A 15,010-nucleotide genomic window follows, 5' to 3' on the forward strand; every position below is an offset into this window, starting at 1 on the left:
TATCCCTCATCTCCCTCAGAAGAAATAAACATTAAAAAAAATCAACATACATGGTTTACATTTTTTTTTTGTATTGTTTTCATACTCAGTGTGTATCTCAATTTAGACTAGCCACATTTCAGGTACTCAATAGCCATATGCTGTCTTGAATAAGAAGCCTCAGACCAGTCACCAAAGGGACTCGGGAGGAAAAAAGTATTGGGGTGGGCCACGAAACAGTAGTGTATGCCTCATTGACATTAACAAGTATTTCATTTAAGGAATGAAATGACCTCAATTTAACAAAAACAAGTCCCATCCATGGGTTATTCTAATGTAGGACGAACTGTCTTTCAAAGACAAAACAATTTTACCTCTATTAATGGGGCATTTATGACTTTTGTAATTTTTGAAGTTTCTCTCATTCCGATTGATATTCTTGACAATTCCTTGCGAGCAGGGTTATTTTTAGGTGATGGTTACTTATAGTCCTTCTTTTACTGAGATGGTTACTATAGCAGCCATATCTATCATTTATCAACTAACTACGGTGTTTCCAAGCATGCCCCACCCTTCCATCTCATAGTGGCCGGCTGCTCCAGATTTCACGTAATTGTAAGTTTAAGAATGGATAACTCACTTTTCTCAACTTCCGCTCAATTTTCTCTACCTTACATTTCCATCACTCAGTTTTCTTATTCCATCTTCCTTGACTTTTTTTACCCTTCATACTTTCACTTTAAAATTATCATTACCATACTTCAAAAGTAAACTCAGTTACAGCCAAGAAGTTTTGGTTATAAGACTTTCTGAAAAAAAGTGAAGAAATAGCCTCCAATGTCATAACCGTGAGTGAACATGTATTAAGGTGCAGTCCCTGCCGCTTTCAAGATGACAATGTAGGGTTCCAGTGCTCTTCTGAGAACATTGAACTATTTATGGTGACTGTGACGGTAGGGATTGGTAAATTCCTCGCGGGCCAGTAACTGTGCTAACAGGCGTGGAGAGCAGCAAAGAATTCTGCAAAAGAGCGAGGAGACACAAAAATAGCTCAGAAACAGAAGTCGCCCCTAAAGTGCGGAGGCCTCGCATTTCCTGGGTTCCCCTTCTTCTGCTTCTCTAGTCTCCTGACCTGTATCCAGCTCTTAATCTCTCCTTCATCCTCTGCCTGCCTCCATGGGCTGTTCAGGATGGACCCAAACTCCCAGCCTTTCTCTCGCCTCCTGGGGACTGGGAAGACTGGTACCGGCCGACATCCCCCGGCCCGCCCGCGCCTGCGCAAAGCCTCGTCTCGCGCGAACGCGCAGCCATCAACTCGAGTATCCGCGCAGCCATCAACTCGAGTATCCCCGCAGCCCCAGGGATGCGAGGTCCGCCGTAAACCAGCCTCCGTTCCTTTCGTGGAACGACGGGCGTCGCCTGTATCTCCGGACTCCTACTCCACACCGCCCCTCTCGCATTCCTCGGGATCGAGTGCACACGGGTGCGCGCCCGGCCTCAAAACAGAAACCTCAAAGAAACAGACGGAGGAAAGCGCCCAGGGGAAGGAACCCCGGCGCGCGGGCCGCGAAGCCTCAGCCACAGCACCGCCCTCCGGGCCGGCTTTCTGCCTCCGCATTGGTCCGCGCGCCCGTCAGTTTCCGCCCCAGACCGCGCCAGCCGGCCTCCCGACTCCCTTGCTCATTACGCCGCCGTACTTAGGCTGCCTTGCCGGCTGTTGGCCGCCCATGCCAGTCCGAGCCTGAGCTAGCGCCGGCTCCGCGAAGCTCGGGAAGGGGAGGGCCAGACTCGGCCGCAGCTGAGCATCGCCTGGGTGGGCAGCAGGGCCGCGGCCTCTCCGCCGGCAGCACCACCTGTCGCGGGGCGAGACTTGGGGTAAGGCTTCGCGTGGCGCGCCGTCGCGGGAGGCTTGGCACTGCGGGGCCAGGGCGGGAGTTCCTAGAGGGGAGCGGGCGCCGGCCTCCTCCTGTCCGGCCAGTGAAGCCGTTTGCGGACCTGCGGCCGGCTTCCGTGGGTGCGGCCGGCATGGACCCGTTTAGCGGATGGGCGGGGCGAGGCAATGGGAAGGGGTTCTTGGGGTCGGGGCTGAGGGCGGGGGAGTGGTCAGGTTGAAGCGGTCCCCAGTTCCAGCGTCCGCGGCTCTTCCCCGGACACGGTTTTGGGGCGCGACTTCCCCGTTTCTAGACTCGCTGGTCCCAGGGTGGCCCCCTTCCCGCCCCGGAGTGAGATCCTGTGGCCTCCAGAACCCGAGCATCGCTCCCTTCCGCGCCCTTTGAACACCCGATTTTGTGGCTAGACACCTATTACCAATGTCTTTCTGCAGGGATGAATTAATGACAGGAGTTAGGCGCTGTGTGTGTGTGTGTGTGTGTGTGTGTGTGCGCGCGCGCGCTCGTTCGTGTGTGTGTGTGTGTGTGTGTGTGTGTGTGTGTGTGTGTGTTAGTTCGTTCCTCGCTTTAAAGGAAGTTTGTTAGGAGCTAGAAAGTTCTAAGATTGGAACAGTTCTGTCAGGCAAAATGTCATAAGTAGACCAGGACTGGCAGGTGTTCCTTTGACGCTGGTGGTAACCACTTCTGCTCGTGTGGTGGTGTTACATTTTCGATCCTGGAATTGACTTTCTTTCTTACGAAAATAATTCCAGAAAGCTTGTTGCCTTTTAATGAGAAGCATAATCAAAACAATACATTTTTTTTTTCAAAATAAAAATCTTAACAGTAGTGCTTCCTTACAAAACGTAGTGTTACCTCCTATCAGATTTACCTTCCTGATGCTTGTGGCAATCACTTCTGGCAAAATAATAGCATTGTTGTTTCTTTTAGTGTTGCTATTGGTAGCAATGGAAGCACTATTGATTGTCATTTACGGTCTGGACACTACTCTCTACGTGAGTCATTTCAAAATAACTTTGAGGTTGGTACTGTTATTTCCCCTTTACAAATGAATAAACTCAGGCTTAAGAAGGTTAAGTAACTTGCGCAAGATCCCGAGTTTTAGGTAGCAAAGCCTGGATTTGAACTCAAGCAGAATCAGGCAATTTACCATAACAGCTCCAGCCCCCTCTTAACCTTGCCTTGTATGCTTCTTAAGCATTGTTCATGTTGTTGAGCTAGTTGCAAAGTTGTACTCATGAATTTTAATTTTAAAATTTATTCTTCACTCATAAATTTATTCTTTAGTTTCCAGGCATCCTGGAAGTTAGAGAAGAAATGGTTGCCCACATTTACCCCTCCTCAGCTGTCCTTGTATTGTATGAGCGTGTGTGTGTGTGTGTGTGTGTGTGTATACTAATTCTAGTAGTTATACAAAATATAGATAAGTATAGAATCTACTGTGTAATTACTAAAACTAATTGAGTTACATGTTACTATGTTACATGGTTTGCAGAAATATAGAGAAAAAAACAGTTTAACTCTTGGCTTCTAATATTGAACCTTTAATTAGGTTTGAACTCTGACTTGTAACCTATATCTGACTCTTTTATGGTAGTTATAAAGACTTAATGAGAAGTTAGGCATAACGGCCAGATATGCTGCTATAACCTTTATCATAGGTTAATAGGGAATATTGGGCTATGCTTTTGTAGAAGTTCTTCATTCTCTTGAGAATTAAATATACCCTTGCTCAGTAGTTATTCCTGAGAAAGAAGCATTTACAGATTTCACCCTTAGAAGGTGTTTATGTGTAATGTTTTTTCTTTCATACATTTGTTATGAAAACACGTTAAAAAATTCATAAAAGAAAAACTCATTTACCATTTGAGAATTTCTTTTGTAAATCAATTTCTATAATGCCATAAACTATATTTAATTTCCTATAAAAATAAGCTCTTCTCAACTATATTAAAATTTATATTAAGTTAAACTAAAATTCTAATTTATGTTGGCGAATTTTTTGACAAACTTAATAATATTTTAAAACAAGTAATGTTGAAACCTGTAATAGTTTACTGAGGATTAATTTTAGAGGGAGGACAAAATTCGTACTAAATGTCAAAATCACTCTAACATATGATTTTCTAAAAACCTATTTTATTAAAAGTTAACTTTTATTTTAAAGTCACCATTTTGATTGTATGGCTGCATATCATTTCTGTTGATCAACATGTACAAATTTCAAAAGTAATGAAAAATACTATATTGATTCTGTAGATGTTGTTTAGGATGACATTTGATGTTGCCTGGACGTGTATGCCATCCACATTCTTATTATTGACCTAGAGATTTCATTTGAAGTCGTATAAATAAATGCTAACCATGATCATCCTTACAGCCTCTTAGTAAGGATTTCACACCAGAAGATGTTGATGCAGAAACTCACAGGCATTCGGGAGGCACCTTCTGACCACCTTAGTCTCTTACTACCACTAGTAGTGCTTAGGTAACTAACATTGAAGCACTTGGAGGGCACTGTGATAAGCATCTTACATGGATTACCTAATTTAAATCTTAAAATGGTACTGTTTAGTAGGTCCTTTTGTTTATCATCCCCACTTGAGTGATGAGAAGACTGCAACAGACTTATTCAAAATCACAGAGCTAGCACTGGCCAACCCTGGATTTAAATCTGGTAGTTGAACCCAGAGCTTGTCTTTGACTACTGCTGACCTGCCTGGATATGGATTTTATTAAATAAACCTTCACGTCAAGTAGTCAGGCTCTTAATGATGATGATAAAGATCTAATTGCTTGACACTTTATAAATACCTGATTACTACACACAGCTCTGCCCAATAGAGTTTGCCCTCCGCTAGTTCATTGATAAGAGAAGTAAGACTTGTAAGGTGGTGGTTCCCAGGCTTTGGGACTTCTTGGGCAAGCATGCACAGGGGGACAGTTGGGACCAGACATAGACTGCCAACTTTTAATTCTGTCAAGGTTAAGGACCTTTTTAAAAACTACCATAGTCTACAATGCCCATCTTTTCATAAAAGAAAGAACATTTTTTTTATCACTAAAAAGGTATGAAGATCATGATTAGAACACAAAAACAAAGACCATAAGTTTTGTTTTATGAACGACTATATTGCATTGTCCCAATTTTTCTCATTTGGCCACAGACCCGTGAAAAACGTGTCCCAGATGAACACCAATTCAGAGACCATTTGGGAATGCCTGGGTGACACCACTGATTGCAAAATGGTGATGAGCTGAGTCCAGATTCAGACTTGGGTCTGACTACAAAACTTGTCCTCGTTGCCCCCAGTCATGACCTCTGTCTAATTTCGGTCTCCTTTGCATTGCTTCCTTTGACCCCAAGTAAGAGGCTAAGGTGAGTAGTCTCCCGCAGCCAGTGACCTAGCAGTTTCTGTCCCAGTCCAGTTTGTAAACAGCAGAGAGTAAGTTCCGGGGCAAGGCCATGTGAATGACACACCAGGGGAGAAACCACAGGCATATCTCAGTATCCCAGAAACTCACATAAGCAGGCAGCTTGATTTTGCATGTTGATTAAAAATTGGAAGCCCTGCCTTTTGGTTCCTTTTTTTACTTCACTCTCCTTCCATCACATCTGCATAACGTAACATTTTATCTTGTTGCCTCCCCAGATGATATTAAGGCTACCTGTCTCTTAGTCCTTGGTTCTAATTTTGGCAGAGCATGAACGGGGGAGGGGCAGAGAGAGAGGGAGACACAGAATCGGAAACAGGCTCCAGGCTCCGAGCCATCAGCCCAGAGCCCGACGCGGGGCTCGAACTCCCGGACCGCAAGATCGTGACCTGGCTGAAGTCGGACGCTTAACCGACTGCGCCACCCAGGCGCCCCTCATGCCTGCTGTTTTAAAGACACTGTTAAAATTACTTTTATATTTTATTTTACTATCACTTACTAATAAAGTAAGTGATATAACATCTATATATTTTTTGGATATATTCTCTCATTTGATCATCAAAATTATCTGTAAGGTAGATTTGACAGGTGGTATTATCTTTATTAAACAGACTAAATTCAGTGTTTGATAGCAAAACTTTAACCAGGAGTTGAAAGTAGATGTCATGTATTAGAGTGCTGATCTTAACTTCTGAAAGGAGAAACTAATTCTCCTTACTTGCAGACTCAATTCTTCTGGCCACCAAACATGGGATTTTTTCCCCCCACACCCAGCAATTCACCAGTTCTCAGCAGATGCTGACTGGGTGTCCTTTAATTTAACCTCATTCTGACGCTGTCCAAATGCAGATAGCGTCACATCCCACAGGTTAAGAGTTCAGTCGCAAAAGATGTCCCTACTTCAGATGCCAATTGGAAGTCCAGATTGTGACCTATACTTCTGACCTATAAACTGAGGCTTCCCACAAACCCCTCCTCAAATTGGATGATTTTATAATGGCACATTGAACTCAGAGAGATACTTTATTTGCCTTTACCGGTTTATTATAGAAGGATGCAACTCAGGAACAGATGGAAGAGATCCGTAGAACTGGGTATCGATGGGAGTCGGGGGAGGATGTGGGGCTTCCCTGCCTTCCCTGAGTGTGCCAACCCCCAGCACCTAGGTGTGTTCAACCTGAAAGCTTGGCAGATCTCCTTCTTCACGAGTCTCTAGCCCCTGCCCACTTCCCTTTTCTGGAGGTTCCGGAGTGGGGCTGAAAATTCCTGCTCTCTAATCGCTTGGTGTTTCTGGTGACCAGCTCTTCCCTGAGGCTTTGTAGTGGTCCACCCTGGGTCACCTCAAAATGGGTGGCTTATGAATAACAGAAAATACTCCTATCATGCAGAAAATTCCAAAGATTTTTAGGAACTCTGTTCCAGAAACTGGGGACAAAACCAAATACATTTCTTATTATACAACAAGTGCTGATTACAAAATGCTTTTTTTTTTTCAGATTTTCTTTGATTTAAAGTAAAAAGTATTCCATATTATTTTAGATGTGCCTACCTCACCAATATACTGCAAATACTAGTTCAGTCTTCTGGTACTAAAGTTTTAATCGTGACACATAATGCTGTCTCTCCTGGAAGAGCCACACAAACACATGATCAATGCTACCATTTCAATTTCTGTCTTTTTAAAATTTAATTTGAAATAACTTGAAAGGCTTTAGTTGCATACATCATACTTCTTGGCCCCTTAATAGTTCACTGTGTGTTTTTGAAACACAGGTGTCTCTTACATATGGTTATCAAATTCAGGAAATTTAAAATTTTACAAAACTTTTATGTAAGCTATGGTACATGTTTCAGTTTTGCCAGTTGTCCCAATAAATGTCCTTTATAGCATTTTTTTTGGATTTAGGTTTTGCATCTAGTTGTCATATGTTTAGTCTTCTTTAAATTGCAGTAGATCCTTAGTGTTTGTCTTTCAGGACATTAACTTTTTAAAGTGGCCCAATTATTTTGTTGTATATCTCTTGTAATTCTTTATTACTATTATTATTGAAGTATATTTGACATAAAACACTGTATAAAGTTAAGATGTACAACATGTTAATTTGATATATTTATATATTGTAGTATGATTGCCATTGTAGTGATATTTATTGCTTCTAACGTTATATCATTTCTCTTTGGTGGTTGAAACAATTAAGATGTAGTCTCCTAGCAAGTTTGATGATTATAATACAGCATTGTTGTCTATATTCACTATATCATGTATTAGATCTCTAGGAGTTACTATCTCTTAAGGCTCTCACTGCAGGTTTGTACCTTTAAACATCTGTCCTATCCTCCCATCCCCCCATCCCCATCTCTCATGATTTTTGATGTTCTTATAATCATATAGATTTCTTGTTTTTGTGGCCGTACTTATACACTACATTTATATGAAATACCCAGAATAGGTAAATCCATAAAGACAGTAAGCAGATTGGTGGTTTATGGGCACTGGGGGAGGGGAAAAGCTGCTTAATGGGTACAGTGTTTTCTGCTGGGATAGTGATGATATTTTGGAACTAGATGTGGGGTTGCACAACATTATAGCTTTTCTAAATCCCTCCAAATTATTCACTTGAAAATGGCAAGTTTTGTTATGTGAATTTCACTTCACTTAAAAAATAATCCCAATATAAACGGTTTGCTGCACCCCCCATACAAACCCTTGATTTCTCAAAAACTACAAATTCCACTAAGAACTTATTGCGGGATCATTGCAATGATTTGTAATAATTACGATACATGGGCATTGCAGGTTGATTTTTGGTGGGAGAATTGATATGCAGAAGAATCTATTACATTCCTGTCATTTAATGTTTAATGTATTATGTAGAATTTTCCATTTTGAAAAATTCCTATGTGTTTGTGATGGACAGGAAAGGGTAAAAGCATGTTTTCTAGCCAATTTGCATGTTTTTCTATGTTAAATAACAGGGTTTTTGAAAACAAAATATTTAGTACATTACATAATCCATAACACATAATATATAATTATTACATAAAAATAAGTATAGTATTATACTAATATTATATTAGTACATTAAAGTCCTACATCTAGGTTAAGAATTTGTTTTTTATTTTTTTTTGTTTTTTTAAATGTTTATTTTTTAGAGAGAGAGTGTGTGTGAGCAGGGGAGGGGCAGAGAGAAAGGGAGGCACAGAATCCGAAGCAGACTCCAGGCTCTGAGCTTTCAGCACAGAGCCCGAGGAGGGGCTCAAACTCATGTACTGCAAGATCACGACCTGAGCCTAGCAGAAGTAGGCCTCATAACCGACAGAGCCACCCAGGTGCCCCTAGGTTAAGAATTTGAATAGCTTCTCTTCCTCTAAATGTTTACGCTCCAGGCTTTTCTGTTACTTAACTTTTCCACCTTCAGCCTAGACTCCCACACCCATTTACATGTTTACTAGATGTTACCTTGTTTCTTAATCTCTCCATTTTTTGGTCCCATAAATGGGAGATACATTCCTTGTCACACTTGGGTAGATTAGAAAAAGAATAAGTGTTTAGCACATTTTGTAGTGTACCATATATACGAAATGGCAATGATGAGTAACCAGGGTCAGTCTTTGCCTTCACCCAACTATTACTCTTTTACAACCGTTGCAACCTGTAGAAACATAAATGTACTTTGAAAAAGCTTTATCAAGTGTGGAAAATTAGGCTTTCTATATCTGCTTTTGAAAACTGATACCTGATGTGCATGCAGTTCTCTGAAAAGTTTATTTGCTTCTTTTTTCCCAGGTGAAAGGAAAGATGTTGTCCCGGATCAGAGTAGTTGCTGCTCCTTGTACTCTGGCACGTCGTCATTTGCACATAAAAGAGAAAGGCAAGCCACTCATGTTGAACCCAAGAACAAACAAGGCTAGTAACTTTAATACTAACATAACATTTTCTCTCTTCCTGGAAAAAGTTTGATATATTTCAGACTGATAAAGCATGAACTTTTTGTATTTTGTAGCTTTATCCTAAAAGTATTCAGAGGTATTTGCTTTTTCTGCATGACTTTTCCCTTTTCTCCATGTGGCAAGAATTGTGGCTGCATTATGGCTCCCAGTTTCACCCCTCACAACTTCTACCACCAGAAAAAGATTGACTTTATTTCTTAGTTTCAGCTCAAAAAAATCCCTAGAATAGCAGTTAGCCAGGATTTTTAGCCAGGGTGGGATATTTAGATTTACCCAGCTCAAATCAGGTACTTACCCTGGACCAATCTAATTGAGCCCTTGGAAGATGGAGTCAAAATTGTAAAATAAAATTTCATCTAATGTCCACCCCTACCGTACCTCCAACCAGCTTTTTGGACAAAAATCATTGTGTACAAGTGCTTTTGCCCCGTAATCTCATAGTGCTACTTCAACGTTTATTTATTTTTGGGACAGAGAGAGACAGAGCATGAACGGGGGAGGGGCAGAGAGAGAGGGAGACACAGAATCTGAAGCAGGCTCCAGGCTCTGAGCCATCAGCCCAGAGCCTGACGCGGGACTCGAACTCACGGACCGTGAGATCGTGACCTGGCTGAAGTCGGACGCTTAACCGACTGCGCCACCCAGGCGCCCCTCATAGTGCTACTTCAAAGTGGGGAGACTTCTGACCCTCTTTACAACTCTTGGGGCAGAAGTGGCAGGCATTATTGATACCTAGTCTTGCCTTAATTCTGTACCCAAAGTGTGTTCAGTGGGCAAGTCCCTCTCTATTTTTTAGTGGTGATATTAATTAGGAAATACACATAGTTCTGAAAAAAGATTTCTTACAGAAAGCTTGTAAGAGGATACATTGGATTTATTGTAATATGGAGAGTTACCTCTTGGGAAGGGTGCATGCAGATTAAGTTGTGATTTATTTTAAAACAATGGTCATCAGAAATTTGCCAGTCCCGTTTATTTCCTCTGGTGGGGGTTAGGCATAATTAATTGTACAGTATATGTTTTGAAGGATTTCAGGCCTGCAAGAGGAAGTTTGATCAAGGGTCACGCAGAGCGCCTTATCTTTGCATTTTTGGTACCTTGCACAGAAATGAGAATTCTGTAGGCAGTGGTGAATTAAATGAAGCTTAATGAGGGATGTTCTGATTCTCTCTCTTTTTTTTTTTTTTTTTTGGCCTCACTTCCCCAAATCTTGCTTGCTCTCCAAGATGCAACTCACTCAAATCCAGTTCTCCTGTAGAGCCTTTTCATACCACCATAGACTGGAATAATCTCTCCTTTCTCTGAAACCCTGTAGCGGTTTTTATCTTCCTGTTCCTGTGGCAAGTAATCAATGTATCTTGCTGCGTGCTTCCTTTCATGTCTTAAGCTGTCCTTGAAGTAGTTGATGGTCGTTGCGTTTTCATGAATTTATATTCCTAACTATATTTCAGGTTCCTTTGGGGATAGGGACCATTCAAAATTTCTTAAATTTTTTACAATGCCATGAGTACAGTAAACAGTTGCTAAGTATGTTGGTTTTATTTTATTTTTATCCTTACAGAAACTATTTAAAATGTACTGTGAGGAGATTATAAGAAATTTATAAAATACATTAAGTGGCAAATTAATTTTAAGGAGGAGGGTAGTCTAAAATGCATTACGGTACTTCTGTACAGAAAATAAAATCTAATGCTCTGGCCCTCTGAAATCTCTAAGGTTGGATAGCATCTGTGTGGTTATCTCATTGAAAGATCACTTTTGGAAGCCCTGTAAGCATCAGAAAGAGTTATTTTGTCGTGTGTGTTTAAGAAGGAACATAGACTGTGATTCCCAATTTGAGGGTCATGAAGTCCTTGGGGACTTAAAAGAAATCAGGTATGTGCTTCAAACATTGTAGACTAAATGTCTTAAGAGTATGTTGCTGCTGCGATTAATAAAATAGTAATATAAGGCAGTACTGAATTCTTTTAAGATTGTAATCTTTTAACACATCCCAGCGGGGCGCCTGAGTGACTCAGTTAACCATCAAACTTCAGCTCAGGTCACAAAATCAGGGTTCATGGGTTTGAACCCTGCATTGGGCCCTGCACTAAGTCCAGAGCCTGCTTTGAATTCTCTCTCTCTCTCTCTCTCTCTCTCTCTCTCTCTCTCTCTCTGTCTCTATCTCTCTCTCTCTCAAAATAAATAAATAAACTTAAAAAAAAAAACACATCCCAGAAATTGAAAGGATGAATTGAACAATTAAAAAAATAAATCAAAAAAGATTGTAATCTTTTAAGATGTCTGGAATCACTGTCTACTAAAAGCATACCTGTTATTATGTCTGTAAGACTTTTTCATTGTGGTAAATAGTATACAATTTACAGTTTTAACCATTTAAAATTGACAGGTCAGTCACATTAAGTACGTTCAGAGTCATGCATCCTTCACCGGAAATGGAAACCCAGAACCCATTCAGCAGTCACTCCCCATTTCCCCTTTCCCCTCCTCAGCCCCTGGCAGCCACTAATCTGTTTTCTCTTCCTATAGATTTGCCTATTCTGGTATGAATATGAAATTCTTTATGAAATTTTTTAAAGTCCTTATACTTAAAAAAATTTTTTTATGTTTTTATTTATTTTTGAGAAGAGAGAGACAGAGCATGAGCAGGGGAGGGGTAGAGAGAAAGAGGGAGACACAGAATCGGAAGCAGGCTCCAGGCTCTGAGCTGTCAGCACAGAGCCCGACGTGGGGCTTGAACTCACAAGCTGTGAGATCATGACCTGAGCTGAAGTTGGAAGCCCAACCAACTGAGCCACCCGGGCGCCCCAAAGTCCTTATACTTTAAAGGACAGTGAACGTCACTGTGCTAGGTTATAAGCAGGACTTTAGGTGTTAATTTGAATTTGGTAGCCATGAAACTTTGGCTCTTCACTTAACCTCTCCAGACCCGAGTCTTCACCCTTAAATCATTAGGTAATATAGCATTTTGAAATGTTCAGAAAGCATTACAAATTTTTTTCACCATGACCAAGTGGGATTTATACCTGGGATGCAGGGCTGGTTCAATATCCTGAAATGTTCAAAAGGCTGTGCAAGTTTAAGATTGGATTTCTCCTTCCGTCCTCATGCTCATTTGGCTATTTATTTACTTAACTTATTTTTTAAATTTTACTTGAGAGAGAGAGAGAGAGAGAAAGCAGGGGAGGAGCAGAGGGAGAAGGAGAGAGAATCCCAAGCAGATTCCATGCTGTGAGCTCAGAGCCTGACAGGCGGCTCATTCCACGGACTGCAAATTCATGATCTGAGCCAAAAGCAAGAGTCAGATGCTTAACTGACTGATTGCCTAACTTTCTAGATAATTTTTTGAAACTCATCTCTGTATCCTTTGTTGTAGGAAGTTTGCACTTCCCAGTTTTGTACCTGGAGCTCTGGCTTTATGGTTATTAGTTCTGTGGGGGTTTTTGTTTGTTTTTATTTTAACTTCCCCTGGCTATATGTCTAATAGGTAAACTAATTCAAATTTTTATTGTTTGTGTAAATAATAATCATATTATGACTAATGAAAAATTGCATTCCTACTACCCCAGTACATCATCTGTTTTTATTTTGCCAAATCCCCTTAAAAGTATATTTACCTTTGAGATTGTAGTATACAATTTTATATGCCATTTTACTACTGGGAAGAGTGTATTATAAATAATCTCCATGATGCTTCGTAAGCCTTTTATATATGGCTGCATCATAATTTAGTAGATAGGTTTGGAATCATTAAGACTAAAGAGAGACCCCCTTGACTCTTACATGCTGTGTTATCTTCGGTGTAAGGTTATACCTACAGTTTCTTTATCTAGACTGCCATGGAGAAAAAGGAAAATTCTAAAGCTACTTTAGGCACTGTAAATGCTTTATAAATGTGAGTTACCCCCTCCAGGGGATGTTTTGTAATTTAGTTAGCCATGACCCTATTATTGAATATAATTTTCAATTTTGACATTATGAATCATTAGTTACTAGTTATCAGTTTTATAAGTACGTATTTGGTAATTTCCTAATCCCTAACAGATTATTCTGATTGTATTTGGAAGGAAAGATATAGAAGGGGCCTTTTATGTCTCCCCAGTGTTTACTTGTAACACTCAAGTCTAGTTAACAGATTTTTATCAATATTGACTTATGTGAGAAAACTAGGTGTGTCTACAGGAAAAAGCTCAGGGGATCTTTCAGGATTGGTCAAAGGAGGTACACTTCTACTGTGTTAATGGCAGGGTATTGCTGTTGCATAGATGAGAAAAGGGCAGACTTGGTGGAACAGGTGGCATTGAGAAATGGAGAGGGAGAGGCTGACTGTTAAAGAACTAATCAAGGCATTCATTTTAAGCTAATGTCATCTTTGCAGACTTGCTTCACTTATTAATACCAGGCTAGAAAATTAAGGCATTTGATCAACTACTAACGTAAATACTCAACATATAAAAATGTTTTAAATCATTTTAACTTCGACCTTGCATTATAAATAAAATGCTTTTGAGTGTCCCTTAAACCTAGATAGGAGATAGGCAGGGACACCTTGTATAGCCAACTCATTTGTCTTTGGCACTAGGATAGGCACTTCTAAGTGAACTCATTAATTCATTTAAATCTAAAGTTTAGGGTCGGCTAAAGTTTAGGGGAGCCGACTAGCTGGCTCAGTCGGCGGAGCATGTGACTCTTGATCTTGGGATCATGAGTTAGAGCTTCACGCTGGGTGCAGAGATTACTTACTTAAATAAATAAATAATTTTCAAAATAAATAAAGTTTAGCTTTTCCACTTTTGTCTTGTACTAGAGTTGGAAAAGAAAGTAAGAGTGATAGTTTGGGTTTTACATCTTTTATATTTCCCAGCCTTAGGTGAAATCTTATAAGGAGAAACATGAGTTGCAAAGGATTTAGTGATTTAAGTCTTGTCTCTTTTCTCTTTTTCCAATATAGGTGAAGCTTTGTCAGTTTTATAGATCTTTTTAAAGAGCCAACCTTTGGGTTAACTGATTTATTTTTCCAGTTGTTTTTTCTATTTTCTATTTCACTTATTTTGGCTCTAATCTTTAATACTTCCTTCCTCCTTGCTTCAGGTTTAGTTTGCTCTTTCTCTCCCCCCTAGTTTTTTAAGGTAGAAGCTTAGATGATTGATTTGAGATCTTTCTGCCTTTTTTTTTTTTTTAATTTTTTTTTTTCAACGTTTATTTATTTTTGGGACAGAGAGAGACAGAGCATGAACGAGGGAGGGGCAGAGAGAGAGGGAGACACAGAATCGGAAACAGGCTCCAGGCTCTGAGCCATCAGCCCAGAGCCAGATGCGGGGCTCGAACTCACGGACCGTGAGATCGTGACCTGGCTGAAGTCGGACGCTTAACCGACTGCGCCACCCAGGCGCCCCTCTTTCTGCCTTTTTAATGTGGGTGTTTACAGCTCTAAATTTCCCTGTAAACATTGCTTTTGCTGCATTCCCTAAGTCCTAAGTTTTGGTGTGTGTGGTTGTTTGGTTTGCTTTGGTATATGTGTTTTAATTCATCTCAGAATATCTTCTAATTTCCTTTGTGATTTCTTCTTTGATCAGTTAGTCATTTATGAGTTTGTTGTTTAAAATCCAAATATTTGTGAATTCCCCAAATTTCCTTTGATTATTGATTTTTAATCTCATTGCATTATGGTTGGAGATCAGACTTTGGATGATTTCATAAATCCTTTAAAATTTATGGAGACTTATAGTTTAACATACAGTCCTGGAGAATATTCC

The 15,010-nt window shown here is 40.3% G+C and overlaps 1 protein-coding gene across 2 annotated transcripts in view; it reads left to right on the forward strand.

Annotated features, from left to right (window-relative positions):
- Positions 1 to 1,460: 1,460 nt before the first annotated feature.
- The window catches only part of ME2 (malic enzyme 2), a 54,052-nt gene continuing 40,502 nt past the window's right edge, over positions 1,461 to 15,010 (forward strand). The window contains exons 1-2 of one of the 2 annotated variants that reach the window (XM_047828159.1): positions 1,461 to 1,854; positions 9,091 to 9,210. In XM_047828159.1, the coding sequence (XP_047684115.1) occupies positions 9,103 to 9,210 (108 nt within the window). In that variant the 5' untranslated portion in view covers positions 1,461 to 1,854; positions 9,091 to 9,102. Of the gene's footprint in view, positions 1,855 to 9,090; positions 9,211 to 11,003; positions 11,130 to 15,010 lie in introns of those variants that run through there. The other variant, XM_047828160.1, reaches the window with a different exon arrangement.

The sequence above is a fragment of the Prionailurus viverrinus genome, chromosome D3 (genome assembly GCF_022837055.1).
Source record: "Prionailurus viverrinus isolate Anna chromosome D3, UM_Priviv_1.0, whole genome shotgun sequence".
Taxonomy (NCBI): Eukaryota; Metazoa; Chordata; class Mammalia; order Carnivora; family Felidae; genus Prionailurus; species Prionailurus viverrinus.